This window comes from Python bivittatus, unplaced genomic scaffold (genome assembly GCF_059951505.1).
Source record: "Python bivittatus isolate LINGU-HERP-01145 unplaced genomic scaffold, Pbiv_v1 ctg000690_np1212, whole genome shotgun sequence".
NCBI lineage: Eukaryota > Metazoa > Chordata > Lepidosauria > Squamata > Pythonidae > Python > Python bivittatus.
In genome coordinates this window covers 6,970,390-6,986,577 of record NW_028277096.1, presented here as the reverse complement: position 1 = coordinate 6,986,577, position 16,188 = coordinate 6,970,390, and the positions used below count along the sequence as shown (strand labels likewise).

Sequence of the window (16,188 nt, the reverse complement as noted above, 5' to 3'; positions counted from 1 at the left end):
TTTACCGCTACGGTTGCACATTCAGATCAGCACATATTCATTCCGGAAGCATGCATGTCAGACTGTGGGCAGTCTTTGCCAGCTTTGTTTGAAAGCATAACGTGACTTGGCTTTTCATTATCGTTTGTCATCTGCTACTACCAGGCACAGTGTATCCGAGCTGCAAAAACTCCCCACAGAAAAATGAGTCCTTTGCTTGTTATCAAGTGGTCATCCGGATTGGAGCAGCCCAGATACATGTGTCTTTATACCACCATTTCTCAACCTTGGCAGCTTGGGGATGTGTGGACTTCAACTCCCAGAATTCCCCAGCCAGCCTGCTGGCTGGGGAATTCTGGGAGTTGAAGTCCACACATCCCCAAGCTGCCAAGATTGAGAAACGCTGCTTTATAGAGCGGAAGTGAAGGGCTGTTAGATAAGTGAAGTGTGAATTAATTCCCCAAATGTTGGGGAGAGTACTGAACACAGCCACCAGGGAAAAGAACACCCCCCTTAAGACCCTAGCAGTGCCCTCTGCTGATCGGATGCCAATCCAGCTGAGAGTTCCACAGGCACCACCGGGTGATCTCGGCAATTGGCTACGAGGGAGGTTTGATCCTGTAGGATCAGGGGCAGCAGAAGCCCCTGGGAGACAGCGCGATCTGGCTGTTGCTGCATGTTAGAATTTGGCCGGAGCACCGGGTCAGCTGAAGGGGGAAAGTAGGAAGGAAGGTGTGAATCAAGCCTGATTGAATGAAAATATTGTTTGTACCTTGGGGTGCATTGAATTTGGCCGGTCTCCCCAATGGTCTGCAGGGGACTGAACGGAAGTAAATAAGCATCATGACTTGGACTGTATCTAATGGCTGGATTCGTGCAAGAGCTCAGCCGTTCAGAGCTGTTGTAGACACCATATCCATGTTCTAAATAAAGCAGTATATGAGGTCAATAGGTGGTCTAGATAAGTCACCAATTGCCATCTGCTATATATAATAGGGAGTCAGTGATAATTGACCTACCCCTAGAAGATTGCTTTAAAGCTTTTTGAGACAAATGTGAGCAAAACAATTCGGAAAAAATAATTAAAGTGACATGTTTATTCTTATTAATTGCTACTATTAATACAACAATATTATTTATGACCTTAGACCTCTGCAATTGACAAATACCAAAAAAACAAAACAAAAACTATATTCCCCCACAGCCCTGAAATGAAGGAACAGTATAAAGAATAGCGTGTTTAAGCCTCGGCATCTTGGTTTTTTAAACTGACCCCCAAACTGAATTTGATCCTGGAGATCCAGTTTGAATTCTCATTCAGCAGAGTTTACTGGATGAGTGTGCCAATGGGACTATCTTTCTTAGTCTAACATATCTTGCAGGGTTGTTGTGTAGATAAAATGGGATCACTGAGCTCTATGCCAGAAAGGTGGGACAAAAGTAGACTTATGACTTCAGTTCCCTCATTGCTGAGTCATAGATTACACACATCAAGGAAAGATTTCAGTGCAGAATGCCACTTTTGATCCCAATGGAAATTGGTAGGAATTGCCAGTGGATCTCCTCTCAACATAACTATGATGGGGGTTTTTTTAGATTTTTTTATCCCACCTTTCTTATTTTTATCAATAACTCAAGGCAGCAAACATACCTAATACTCTTTCTTCCTCCTATTTTCCCCACAATACAACCCTGTGAGGTGAGTTGGGCTAAGAGAGAATGACTGGGCCAAAGTCACTGAGCTGGCTTTCATGCCTAAGACAGGACTAGAACTCAGAGTCTCCTGCTTTCTAGCCTGGTGTCTTAATCACTAGACCACATGTGGCCTTATTTTATGACCCCAAAACATAATTTTCTGCCTTTTTCTAGAAATTCAGTATCAGGTACACTTTTGCAATAGTTAACTTCTCAGGCTTCTTAAAGAATCTGAGAAAAGAAAGGAAGAGGAAGGCCTTAGGATTAAAATCCAGGGAGGCAGATTTTTATCAGGAGGAATACAAAGTGTTGAACTGTCTTGGTGGTGAACAAGGAAGGTAGATGGGTCTTGCATTCTAATCAAGCATCCAGTGACTGGGTGAATAGATCCTGCTAGAGCTAAACGTGGAGCCCTATGGATGCATCTCTTAGGGCCCTGCAACTGAGTAAACCCCAAATTAATATCACATGCATTAAAGAAAAGATTCAACAAAACTTCTCTATTGCTCTGTTCTTCTACTTGTTATAAAGGCCTTTGGAAGAAATAGCAAGGCTGGTAAAGTGGAGATTAGCCCAGTCAGAGGTTTCCTCTGGATCTCAATGTGAGGTGTTGATCTGCTTTTATATCCATCCCGTTAGGCTCTGCATCTAATACAAATGGATCATTCCGCACTCCCAAAGCAAAGCTGTCGAAGGATGAGCTTGGAAGAGGCTGAGCTTTGCTTAGGGGTGACTGCATGAACCCTTGCGTTGGGATCAGTATCTACCATGGCAGCTCATTCCATTCCACTGCTACTTTTGGCATCATTGGCCCACTATTCAAAATCAGTATTAGTGAAGCTGGGACTGAACAGAGAGCTAAGCCATGATTCAGTTAATTATCGTTGACTGAATATATAAAAGTGGCTGGGTTCACACAATGCACTAAACCAAAACCAAGTATTCCAGAACATGGACTTAGCACAGTGTCTGAATCCAGTAATGATGCCATTGTGCAAATGATGTGAATTAGGGGTGAATTACATTATTCACATCACTTGGTGGATGATGTAATGACATACATGATGTCACTTGCTCCTCTTGCCTCCTCTGTGGACATCCATTTATTATTTTCTGTCTGATGCCATTTGATAGTTGCTATGAAATGAGACATGCCTAGCATTTAAAAATTGGGCTGCTCTGGCATTTATATCAGGTTGGTTGCAATAATATTTAATATCTTATGGTAGAATCCCATCTCTGATGCTTACAAAAACAACCTGTCATGCATTGCTCTGCTTTTTATATCCTGTCTCCCATGTCTATCATGACAGAACACTAAACACCATAGAATGTTCACAAACACTTCAGATGCTGTTCAGGCAACATGGTTAACCTGGTTAGTGAAGCTGTCATTTGAGTTCACCTAATATCTTCAACCATAAACTAGCCAACTGGATTGGATTTGCAATCTATACCCCCCAAAATCTAACCCACATTAACTGTAACTAAGCTTAGTAAATCAAATCAAATCTTCATTATGGTCATAAACCAGCATAAAGAGGATGGGGTACAGTCAATTAAAAAGCATAGAAGATACATCAGAGTCTAAAAAAAACCATGAAAAGCTGGAAGATATAAAAGCAGAAAGTACTGTATCTATAAAAAATTATAAGAATCTAAAGGGGTAGGACTAAGCTTAGTATGTTATGAGAATGCATCTGCTAGATCAATGTTTCTTAACCTTGGCTATTTTAAGATGTGTAGACTTCAGCTCCCAGAATTCCCCAGCCAGCATGTTGGCTGGGGAATTCTGGGAGTTGAAGTGCACACGTCTTAAAATGGCTAAGGTTGAGAACACTGTGCTAAATCTTCACCTAATCTGATTAAGAATTTTCTAAGTACAGCCTCACTGTAGCCCGGAAGAGGCAACCATACAAGAAGGTTCTAAGAAAGGGGGAGATTGGGAAAGATGATCTTCTAGAGTCAGGAAAGGGTAGCATTCAGAAATAGTTAGAACAATGTTTCTCAGTCTTGGCAACTGGTTGAGAAACACTGAGTTAGAAATCACAGGGAGTTAATGGCCACCAAAGCAGTTATCTGAGAATATTTGCCTTGAAGCAACTAATTTTCCTAGTCACTTTTGGGTTTATATTGTCTCTTTCCTTGGAGAGCTTAAGTAGTAGACTCCCCCCAGTTTATCCCCATAACAGTCCTGTGAGGTGTGACTGAGAGTGCCTGTCTGGCCCGGAGTCACTCATGGTTGTGCACAGACTTGAAAGTGGGTCTCCCTGGCCCAGCTCCAACCCTTGATCACTCCACTCCATGGGCTTTCCATTAGCCTCAGTTTTTCCTTGGTGGCCAGGAGCCAACAGACAAGCGAGCTGATGCTTGCATTTTTAAGCTCTGTATTAATTCCACACGGGCTGGGATCAATTGGAAGGACTCAGGCCAGCAGTCTGGAGCCCTCCAGATAAATGGGCAGGGAATGTCAATCACACAGAAATCTGCATCACCAAGGGCTCATGTGCACAGAATGGGAGCAGCTGGCAGAGAGTTCCCTTGGCACGGGCGTCCATGCTGTTTAGGGGAAGCACCAGACAAAATATTGGCGAGGTGCTACAAGTCGGGTAAACAGTGACTGTTTTTGAAAGGGGGGGGAAGTATTTTAAATATTGCTACTAACAAAACATGGAATGTGCATTTAATTAACAAGCACTGGATAAAACCACAAACCAACAGTAGTAATAAGAAAACACAGAAGGCAGAAGGGAAACCATCGAGAAATTATTTCTGAAGACTCAAAGTAGCTTTAGGGATCTGAAGATCTTGAAGGGAGATCCATCCCATGTTCAAGATAATGTTCCAGGCTGTGTTTTGCGTTGTTTGTTAGTAGAAAGAGAAGGCTCTATTTATTATTTATTCATTTACTCAGGCTTATATACCACTCTAATCCAGAAGGACTCTGAGCTGCCCACTTTTACTATCGGCGATTCACTTTCCACAAAGTTTGATTGAAATGTCTTTGCAACAAATACACAACCTGGTTAGATAGCAATTCCTTCAAGCTTTATAGTTTATATACTGAATATTATGCTGCAACCACTGTATCTTGTCACTTAGGGCTCATTAAATACACGTATTTAATATGTGTATTTGATTAATAACATGGTTTATTAACCCCCTCAAGTCCTGCTGTGCTGCCTCATCATGGGGGTGATCATGGTAGGAATGAGTAAAGAATGTCAGGAATGTACAGGTAGTCCTGGTTTAATGACCACTCGTTCAGTGACCATTTGAAGTTATGACAGCGCTGAACAAGGAGACTTATAGCCAGTCCTCATAATTGTGGCCATCACAGCGTCCCTCCGGTCACATGATCACCACTTGTGATCTTCATTGCAGGCTTCTGGCAAGCAAAGTCAGTGGGGAAGCAGGCAAGAGGTTGCAAATGGCAGTCATGTGATGTCACATTTAACAACCATGTGGGATTTGCTTAACAATGACAACTGGAACTGCCATAATTGCCATCATAAGTTGGTGCAGTCACATGATGTGCTTTACAACCGCATTGCTTAGTGACAGAGTTTCCAGTTCCAATTATTGTTGTTAAGCAAGGACTACAGGTATACCAAAAATATATAGTCCCAGCAGGGTCACCCAAGGGGTGAAGGTCATCCCAGTTGCCCAGCTAAAGCAAGCTGGCACTTATATCAGGCAGTAGTGATATAGGAAAATGCTGGAAATGAATGATTACTTTAGTGACAATGGCAAAGGGGTCATTTCATACCATGCAGGGAGAAAACAATGGTCAACTACATCTGTATTTTACCAAAAAAAAAAAAATCACATGGATAGATAATATAAAGTGATTGATGATATAATGCTAGATGTTGGGTCCCTTAGGTCAGATGGCATTCAACATCTTCCTCAACTCACAGCTCCTGTTTGAAGAGCAGGTGGCCATTCCACCCATTCTTAGATCAGGAGGCCCTTCAGGCAATTACTTATGCCCTAGTCACCTTAAGACTGGACTACTACAACATGCTGTGCATGGGGCTGTCCTTGACTATTTGGAAGCTCAGCTGGTCTAGAATGTGGCAGCATGGGCAGTGATGGGTGTACCATGGTACATTCATGTATTATTGCTGCTTTGTGAGCTGCACTGGTTGCCATTTGGCTGCCAAGTGCAACTCAAGGTGCTGATTATCACCTATAAAGCCCTTGATGGCATAGGATGCTCTCTAGGTCCCTTCAATTAAACCATATCATCTATCGGGACCTAGGAAGTGTGCCTTCTCTGTTGTGGTGCCTATCTTCTGGAATAACATCCCCCCAGAGATCTGTACAGCTCCCACCTTGAGGATGCTTTTAACTCTCTGAAAACCTGGCTTTGCTCCTAGGCTTGGGGGTAGGATGGTTGATGAGCTCATTGCCTTTGGAGGTGTTGTGCTGTGTTATTCTTTTTATTGTTTAATTGTTCATGACTGTTAATATGTAACCTGCCCAAAGTTGTTTAGAATGGGGCAGCCTCTAAAATGAAAGAGAAAGAGAGAGAGAGAAGTATTTATGATGAGCTAGATTAAAGCCCTTCAAACATCTACTTGCTGAGTTGCCATTCAGAAAAAGAAAATCCCAAGTGCAAAGACAGAATTACACTGGGAATATAGAAAGTTCAATACAGTGAAAGATTAAATTAATTGACTAAACACTGACATGCTAGGCATCAACAAATTAAAATGGAGTGGATTGGACACTGACATAAAAAACACAGAAGAAACAGTGCTGATTTCACAGTCAGGAAAGATACAGCAATGAATACACCAAGCAATACAGTGCTTGGATACAATGCAGTCAGTGACCAAATAATATGAATTAGACTACGGAAAACCCTTTAATATAATCATAATCTAAGTTTATGTTCCAATCATTGATGCAGAAGAAAAGGAGGTTGACGAGTTGTATGGTCAAGTTCAATTTCTAATCAACAGAATATGCAAGCAAGATGTGCTGCTTCTGGTGGGTGGCTGGAATGCCAAAGTTGGAAACAGAGAGGAGGAAAATATGGTTGGACTGTATGGCTTAGGAAGCCAAAATGAAAGAGAACAACTTGTCAGTTTTTGCCAGTCCAATTATTTCTTCATTACTAACACATTCTTCAAGCCAAGCTAAAGTGGAAGAACAACATCAACCACTTTTCACGATATGGTCTTGAGTATATATTCACCTTTACCAAGGAGAATGTCAGGAACCTTACTGATAGGGAACCAGAGAAACTGTGGAATAAATTCAAATAAATTGTTAAGGATGATTGTAAAAAGAGACCATCAAAGACCAAGAAACACAGAGCAAACTGGATGCAAAATGGTGGAAATTGCCAAGACGACAAGAGAAACCAAAGCCAGGAAGACAAAGACTGCAAGAATGAATGTGACAAAGAATTTCGGAGACCTGTGAGAAAAGACCAGGAGCAGTATTAGACCAACATCTCTAAGGAGATCAAAGATGGAAGCAGACACAATAAAACAAGGAAAGTCTTCTAAAAGTTCTCCAAACTCAGAAGGAAGCTCCAGCCTCAAATCAGCCTCAAAGGACAGACAGTAACTGACTCAAAGAAGATTAAAGAAATAGAGTATACTAAAGTTCTGTACAACAGAGATGTCAATATCCAAGTGACCTTAGAAAACATTTTCTATTTACAGAAATATGGCAAGCAACAAAAGAATCAATAAAAGCTCTAACCAAACTATGCCAGCAAACCTGGAGAACAACATAGTGGCTAACAGATTGGAAGCAGTTGGTCTATGTACCAATACCAAAGAAAGGAGACTCAACAGTGTGCAAACTATTATATGATATCCTTAATTTTACATGCTAGCAAAATAATGCTAAATTAATCCAATACAGATTAGAGCTCTACATGGAAAGAGGGATACTACATGTTCAGTCTGGTTTTAGAAAAGGCTAAGAACAAGACACATTATTGCTGATGCATGCTGAATAATTAGGAAAGCTAAACAATACCAACAAGAAATCAGTGTGTGCTTAATTGGTTCTAGAACAGCCCTCAGTTGTGTCAACCATGTCAAGCTGTGGAATGTTTTTAGGAAAATGGGAATCTAGAACATCTCATTGGGTCCTCATATAAAATCTGTACACAGGACAGGAAGCCACAGTCCAGACGGAACATGATGAAATAGACTGGCTCCAAGTCAGCAAAGAAATCAGACAAGGCTGCATACTCTCTCCTTATTTATTCAATCTGTATGCTGAATATATATTGAGGAGGCTGGATTGGCAAAAGATGTGGTTTTCAAACTGAAGGAAGAAACATCAATAACCTGCGATATGCTGATGACACTACCCTGATAGCTGAAAATGCAACAGACCTGCAAACTCAAGTAATAAAAGTCAAGGAGCAGCCAAAAAATGGGGCTAAGTTTAAATATAAGGAAGACAAAAATAATGACAACAGATACAGCAACCAGCCTTCAAACTGACAATGAAGGCAGTGCAGACAATGAAGCTGTTGGGATCATCTATCAACACAAAAGGAAGTCAAGAAATACACCACAGACCAGCACCTGGTAGGATAGCAATGAAGGCCATGGAAAAAAATATTCAGATGCTATGATGTATCTATGTCCATAAAGATCAGAATAATTCAGGCAATGGTTTTTCTTGTGACACACTATGAATGTGAAGGTTGGACTTTGAAGCAGCATAATAGAAAGAGTATTTATGCTTTTGAACTTTGGTGTTGGAGACGACTGCTGAGAATATCATGGATAGCCAAGGAAAAAAAAAACAGATCACAGAAGAAATCAATGCTGAGTTCTCACTTGAGGCACAAATTATCATTCTCAAATTATAATATTTTGGACACATTATGTGATGACCTAACTCTCTTGAAAAATCTATAATGCTGGGAAAGGTGGAAGGAAAAGAAGAGGATGACCAAAGTGGATGGACTCAAGTACTATGGCAATGCAAGTACCATTAGAAGACCTGAAGGGCCAGGTTTGGGACAGGTCATCTTGGAGAAGGTCTGTGTAGTTGCTAAGAGTTGACACTGACTTAATGGCACATCATCAGTCACAATCAATCAGTGCTTTATAAGCAGTATCCATTTAAGTCTTCCATTTATATGTGGTATTTATCTGTTTCTTTAGATGTGTGGGGGAGGGATCCTGACTAGCCTACTCTCTGTCTCTTGAATAGACCATTAATGAGAAGCAGTTTTGGTAGGTACTGAGAAGATCTGGGGTTTAACAATGGTTTCTAAGACTCAAACAAGTTATTTTTACTCAGATAACATTTCTACATCAAAACTAGCACTGGGGTCTCTTCTGAGTCCTGAAGACTTTGCTTTGAAATCTCCAACTTATTATATAGAGTGCTCTGCTTAGCTTTTATATGAAATAAAAGCAAGCCCATCAACTCTATCTGCTGCTGTCCAGTTAACAACACAAGCCTAAAACTGAGAAGGGAGGAAAGTTCCATTGAGCAGTTGAATTTCTTCTAGATATTGCTGAATTTCAGTTGTCAGGAGTCTGAGTTAAGTTGATCAGTAGTGAAAGATGCAGGGAGTTGTAATTTAATAACAACTGGAGGATCAGAGAGTCCTTACTCCTATCCACAGAGGATGGATGGGATACAAGTAAGCTGTAGAAACAAACACTCCAGCTTTGCAACTATAATGTGCAACACAGGACTTACAGCAGGCCCCAGCCCGATACTGTGCACGCTAACATTAGCCATGGAACAGGTTTAAAGTACTGTATGGAGCAAACCATTACTTCTCTGTAAGGATCATTGCCATAAAGGCATGCTGTCAACACTCCCAATTTGATATTCCAGTAAAAGAAAATAGAACCTGCCTTGACTTGGCCCAGCACTTAAGGTTTTTTTTGTTTTTTAAGATACAATATTTATCAATGTAATATAACTCTCCTGAACTGGTGCACCCCTCTATATGTGAACCTAACCCCCCCCCCAACCCTCATGTATGTGAGATGGGTGGCTATATAAATGTAACAAATAAATAAAATAAAAAAGGAGGGAAAGGAAAGCTAGACATTATTATTATTAAAAAGATATTGGTGACTCATATGACAATGTAAATTTATTCTTTAAATAAGCACGTAGTTTTGTACTTCTAAACAGAATTACATCCATATTATATATTCATGGTATAGGGCCTGGCTGAGGGACCACCTGCCTCCAATTGTTTCTGCCCACCTGGTACATTCAGAGTAGGTGCGCTCCTGGTCCCTAACTATTAAACCATGCCATCTTGTGGGGCTGAGGAAGCAGTGTGCTTTCTCTGTTGCTGCCCTGGCTCTCTGGATTAGCATCCCTCAGAGATATGGACAGGCCCCACTCTCCTGGGGTTCCAGAAAGCCCTTAAGCCCTGGCTCTGTTCCCAGGCCAGGGGTTAATGTATTCATTGATGTATTGGTGGGGCCCTTGTAGTATTTGTACGGTTTATTATTATGGTTGTTTTAGTTCAGACTGCCTGTTTATATGTGTTTGTTTTTATTGTTTTCTGAATTTTGTAAGCCGCCCAGAGTCTAATGGAGTGGGGTGGCTGTAACAAATCTAATAAATTGAATTATTCATGGAGTATTATTAAATGTTGTTTGTAAACAATCAGTTCTCTGAGAAAGTGAGAGACAATCATTAATACCCCCACCCTTATGTCTACGATACTATAGTACCAATAAAAATAATTTATAACAGAGAACATAACTTCAGCATAACACTGAGGTTATCATTTTGAGAGTGGTAGCAACAAAATCTTAAACTATATTTATCCCAAAATATTTATCCCAAAATAAAATTTGAAGAACTTATGCCACTGATACCAAATAAACTGTTCATTCTTGGCATGGAACATCATGGTAAGAAGGGTTTGCACCAAAACATATCTCTGGGTTCAAAGTGACACCAGGGTATCTCATAGGAGATCACATCTCTATTGTGGAAGCTTGACAACACACTAGACATAAACTTCAGTCCTCTAATTCAGGCTGTTCCCACAAGTCCATTCAAATGAAGAACAGAACCAAAGTTCAGCCTTGCTTTGAGTTCCTGGGCTCTCCCACATTAGAAATCAAGCACAGCTTGTTCAAATTGTAGCTGGTAAAGTTGGCTGGACCCCCATCCTCACAGAAATCTCAAGGGACAGGTTATTTTGCTCATGTACTGGCTGCTCAGAAACTGCTGATGGAGAGAAGGGGAGGGGAGTCATCTTAGCCCTCTATCTGCTTAGGTTGAGCAAGAGAAAGAAAGATCTGCTTCCCATTTGCCAATGGGTAGCCCTTGGTTACAGGCAGCAGCCGCTGTCTCTGGGATGCCAGTCAGGCTCTGCTATTGGTGGAGAGGGCCAGCTAGGCTCTCCAACTTGCTGATGGGCCACCCGTTGCCTTGGCAACAGCAGCATCCAGATACGCTTGTGAAGGCAAGGCAACAGAGATTCTGCAAGCTTCTCCAGAAAGCCCTAGCGACCACAATGCAGTTCCACCTGAACCTAAGCCACACAATGCAAGATGGGGGCTAGAATTCCTTGAAATGTTGCCGAGAATGCCTGGGAGATCCTAGCAGATATATTTCAGCATACTATCACACTGCAGGAAATCTTACAGTGTCTCTCAGATCAACTACATTGCGGGGGGGGGGCAACAGAAAAGCTAGGAAGATTTCATATGAGCTTCTTAGATTCTCCATGGCCATGCTTAATTTGACACAGGGCTTGGTGCTCACCTATGAAGCGTGTACTTTCATAGAAGTACCCCTAAAATGCAAGGCTGGTTATATGCTAAGCCAAAATGCAATTTGCTTATTTATGATTTATCATATACTATTGTGCAATACAGTCAGAGTGCTTTTTTCCTCCACTATTACACCAGTTATTAAAAACATCTAAACTGGATTCTATACCATCTAAGGAACTTTATTTGAAAGTGATCCTTAAAGTACCTAAGGATGAACAGGAGCAACAATCTGAGGTATATCACAAACAGGCATCTAATGGAAATCTACCTACACAGCAACAATCTAAAGACAGTTCAAACAAATATGCCTAATTACAAAGAACAAGGAAGATCTGGTCTGGTGATTCTTTATATCCAAAAGAAAAGGACTATTTAGTTTTTTTCTAGTTTGAGATTGATGGCTGCTTTTATGACAGTCATCAATCACAAGAAACTTATTTCCTCTCACTACCCATATATGGGAATTCATTCTTCTTAAATCCAGCTAGTTCAAGAAGAACAAAGCACTCCAGCTTATGAATCTAAATGATTTCACTAGCAGTTGTACATCAGTACTAGGACTCCCTCTATAGCACTATTTAGGAACAACATTCCAGCTTTTGAAAACAAAGGAGAATTGCCGTAGAGGAGGGGTTGTAGGCTGAAAACTGGGAAAAGAGCAGGTACCTTTTCACTATCATCCAGACTAGGAGTGGACAGTGTACAGCTTAGGAGACCTAGCAAGACAAGCATGCAGGAAGGGGAAAAGAAATATGGGTTTTACACATATGAAGGACAATGAGTGCAAGAGAAGACATGTGTTTACAAAACCCTAGCAGATGCATTTGTACAATATGCTAAGTTTGGCTAGTGTTATGTCCTGATTTCTGGGGCTCTGTTATGCAATCCCATTCTGTTTGATTTGTTAATGGTTTAATATACAGTATGTGAAAGTGGGATAATTCAATTTCAGAGTTGTTTGGCTGGGGCAGTTAAGAAACATGGCAAATAAAATAGATTAAACATGCTGTGTGAATGCAGTTTTAGAGTGGAAAAAAAAGCCCCGGAAAGATTACTGCAGAGAGAATACAATCTTCAATTAAAAAGCACATTTTGCCACTATTCTAGGTCATCCCCAATGTTTAATGTAAAAGATGTCACAGTTAAAGACAGTTCAAAAACATGTATCCTCGTTCTTTGTCCTTTTGAAGTTTTCAAACAAAGTTTATATATATTTGGCTTGAATCTGTTAGGAATTCAAAGGAAACCAGAGCACCAGCTATTACAATACAAACTGCAAAAAGCCCACAGTGGTGAAGTAGAGTTTATCCAATTAAATGACATTTACAGTACAGACATGATTGGGTATCAACACTAGAAGTCAAACTGTGCAGAAAAGTCCTTCTCTTTGAATGCTTAACAAAAATGAAATATTTGTTTGTAACATTCAAATTTCTCTCTTCCCTTTTACGTTCTACAGTAGCAGCTTTGGGCCCAAATCCAGAACAAGTCTCAACAATAATATAAATAAGCCTGTCCAAAAGCAGCAAAATTTCAACTCTTCTGAAAAGAAAGGAAAAACAACCTCAAATCCTTCCATTCTTGACTCAGAGAAGGAGGAAGAATTTCATGCTATAGAAGTGGCAACTGGTGATCACTTAGTATTTGACATTGGCAAGCACCTACATTTCTTCTCCCAACGTTGTTAAGCGTGGACAATTAACCCACTTAAAGCTATGATTGCTTCAAATCCTTCTGCAATTGTAAAGTCTTCTGGGCACTAGATGAAGGCTCCCCAAAAGATTGCTCATATAACCCAAACACTGCTGGGTGCCCTGCAGTAGAAGATCACAAATCTCTTGGCAATGTCCTGTTTTGCCTGCTTCAGAAGCTTCTACAAGAAATCAGCATATGAGGTTAGCACAGATTTTGTCTCTTCACTGGAATCTGAGTAAGATCATGACGCCTGATAAAAACAGCACGAGGAGAAAACTATCAAATAGTCTGTGCGTCTCCTCCTTCATGGCCATTTTCTGCTTCTGCAATTTTTGCTGCTTTAGCCGCATAAGGCGCTCCCGTTCCAACTGCTCACCATAATGGGCTCGGTAAAATTCGTCAAAGTTGAAGATGGGCTTGCCTGGAGGATGACCAAATGTGAAAGACTGGCTCCTCTTGGACACTGTCTGAGCCGTTGCTCTATCCTTGCCAGAGGGCTTCTTAGCAGTGGAAATGTCCTTCTGGGTGAGGAGGCCACGGTCGTACTTCTTGCGCAGGCTGAGGCTGCTCAACACCTGATAGGCCTGAGTGACGTGGATGAAGCGCTCAGCTGCCTCCACGCTGCCCGCATTGCGGTCTGGGTGGTAGAGAAAGGACTGTTTATAGTAAGCAGTCTTAATCTGGGCCTGAGTGGCGTTGCTTTGCACTCCCAGCAGTTCGTAGAGGTTCTTCGGGGGAGGACGGCGCCAAACAACTCCTCCTCCTTCGTCGGCACTACCCTGGCCAGGGCCTGATTGCCCACGAAAGACGACGGGAAAGACCAGGACAGGCAGTGCTGCCTTGAGCCTAGGACCGGCTCCACAGGACGACCTGAGGAGATAGGAGGCCCTTGGCTGGCACTGCGATCTTGCCAAGGCCATAGGCGGCGTCTTTAAATGCCAACGGCAGCTCGCTCGTTCGCGACCTCTGCCATCTTGAATTACCCGAGCGATAAGCAAAACCAACCGGCAGCCCAAACCCCGAAAGGAAGCCCATTGGAAAATTCTTCCTGGCCGGCCAAAAGGCGGGACCTAGTCAGCTATTGGTGAGCTCTTGATGGAAGTTGGATGCAGCCACTAACAAGACGGCGAAAGCAGGGCAAAGGCAGTCCTAGAGAGAGGCGGTGCGTCCTCACGCGTGGAATGCAGGCGCGTGAGCGAAGCAGTCAACGGTTTCGTTTCCGGTAAGAGCGTGTTCTACAGACAGACGGGGAGCTTGTCCAATTCAAGAGCCGGTAGGTGGGACAAAAGCCAATACGGGATAAAGTACGTCATAGGCAGCGATTGTCTGTCTGGTGAATTCTTTTTCTGCGTCACCCACCTGTCCACCAATGGGAAGGCTTTATAGCGTGGGTTCGGAATCCAAAGCTGAATCTATTGGGAGTAGAAGCCGCATAGCTCTTAACTCGGGGGCTTTTATTGGCAGCCGATCAAACGAGAGTGGATGGGCTTAATAACAGGTCGGTACTGCCTAGCATTGTCCTGTTATTAAGCTTGTTAATAAAGATTGTTCTGTGGGGCCTTTGTAAGGTTTCTGTGGCTGTGCTTACATAACACATTAACCAGACTAGTTACAACCCTAATAGCTGCATTCGGACAACACGCTATTCGTCTGAAGTTTTTTCGGCTTATCAGGTCACTGAACTCAGACCTATTGGTTAGTTGATGATTTAGCGTATTCTGCAAAACGGATTAATTCAGTAGCTAACCTAATTATTTTGTATGAGCAAACATAGTGGACTGGGCTGATTTGAAATGCTAAACTATATATTGTGGATTGCAAATTACAGCGGCTGAATTCATACAGCATCTGAATCGGAATGAAACAAGCCCGATTAAAGCTCGGCATGATGTGTGAACAAAATCTCTGTCTCATTTTATAATACAGTAGCTTAAATATTGAATTACCGCAGGATTGGTGGCCCCTGTGTTGGGCAGTAAGCACATTTAATTTGCATTATCAGTTACTTGAAGACTTCACATTTGCTTCATAGAGCAAGTGAAGTGTATGAATATAAGAACATTGAAAGCAAAGTAAGGGAGTCTTGGTGCTTTTCAGTCATGGTTAAATGATGGACTGGATTTCTCTGCTCTTCTCTTACAAACACTTTGCCCAAAAAAAGTTGTGCGGGAGGAATGAATAAAATGTAACCAGGAACTTCTACTTGCAAGGTTATTTGTCCATCTCTGGTTGAATATGAAGTGACAAGAGATTAACGTAGGCACTTGTAACAAGCCACAGTGATGTCAAAATGATGACATGTGCATTATTACACCATCCAAATTATGTAATTATATCCTTGCATCATGATAACTGTTGCAAATACATAAGCTACATCATGACATGATGCATATGTCATTTCCCTCCTGCCCCCCACCACGATCTATGCAACAGAACTTTAATACCATAAACATATAGGAAGTTTCTGGTCCATCATACTGAATGGCATGAATTAATGAAGTTTTTAAAAATACATATACATGTGTCTGTGAACTAAGAAAAAAGACAAGGCTGTAATAGATCTGAATTAAGGTGGTTTGGTCTTGTAGAGTTAATGAATACATGCCAGGAAATGATGGCGTAGGTTTAATTAGAACTGGAAAAGCTAAAATTTATGTCTGAACATGTGAAGTGATACCATGCTGGTTCTTGCAGGGTATGTATAAAATTATGAATCCATAGGTGGGTGATAGTTGCATGTTATTCTCCAATAAATAGCAAAAATGGGCAACAGGTTTGGGAAAAAAATATGCAACATTCTGAACACGTGCAATCTGGGAAAAAATTATTCTGCTAGGTGACATGATGATGGGTGGGAACAAGACAGGTACCAAAAAAGTGATTGGACCACTGGGGGACCCAAGAGTTAATGGGAATGGGTAATGTTTGATGAGTATCTACTTAGAAAAAGGTTGGAGTGTTTTGAATATATAGTTTAAGAATAAATCTATGTATCATACATGTGGCAAAATAATGAATAGAAATCTAAAAGCATGATTCTTTTGATTGCATGATGAAACTGAAA

The 16,188-nt window shown here is 41.4% G+C and overlaps 1 protein-coding gene across 1 annotated transcript; it reads right to left on the bottom strand.

The window, feature by feature from the left end:
* Nucleotides 1–12,530: 12,530 nt before the first annotated feature.
* Nucleotides 12,531–14,285, bottom strand: DNAJC30 (DnaJ heat shock protein family (Hsp40) member C30). The gene has a single exon (XM_007433961.4). It carries the CDS (start codon nucleotides 14,042–14,044, stop codon nucleotides 13,346–13,348), a length of 699 nt encoding a protein of 232 aa, XP_007434023.1. The 5' UTR covers nucleotides 14,045–14,285; the 3' UTR covers nucleotides 12,531–13,345.
* Between the last annotated feature and the right edge of the window lie 1,903 nt (nucleotides 14,286–16,188).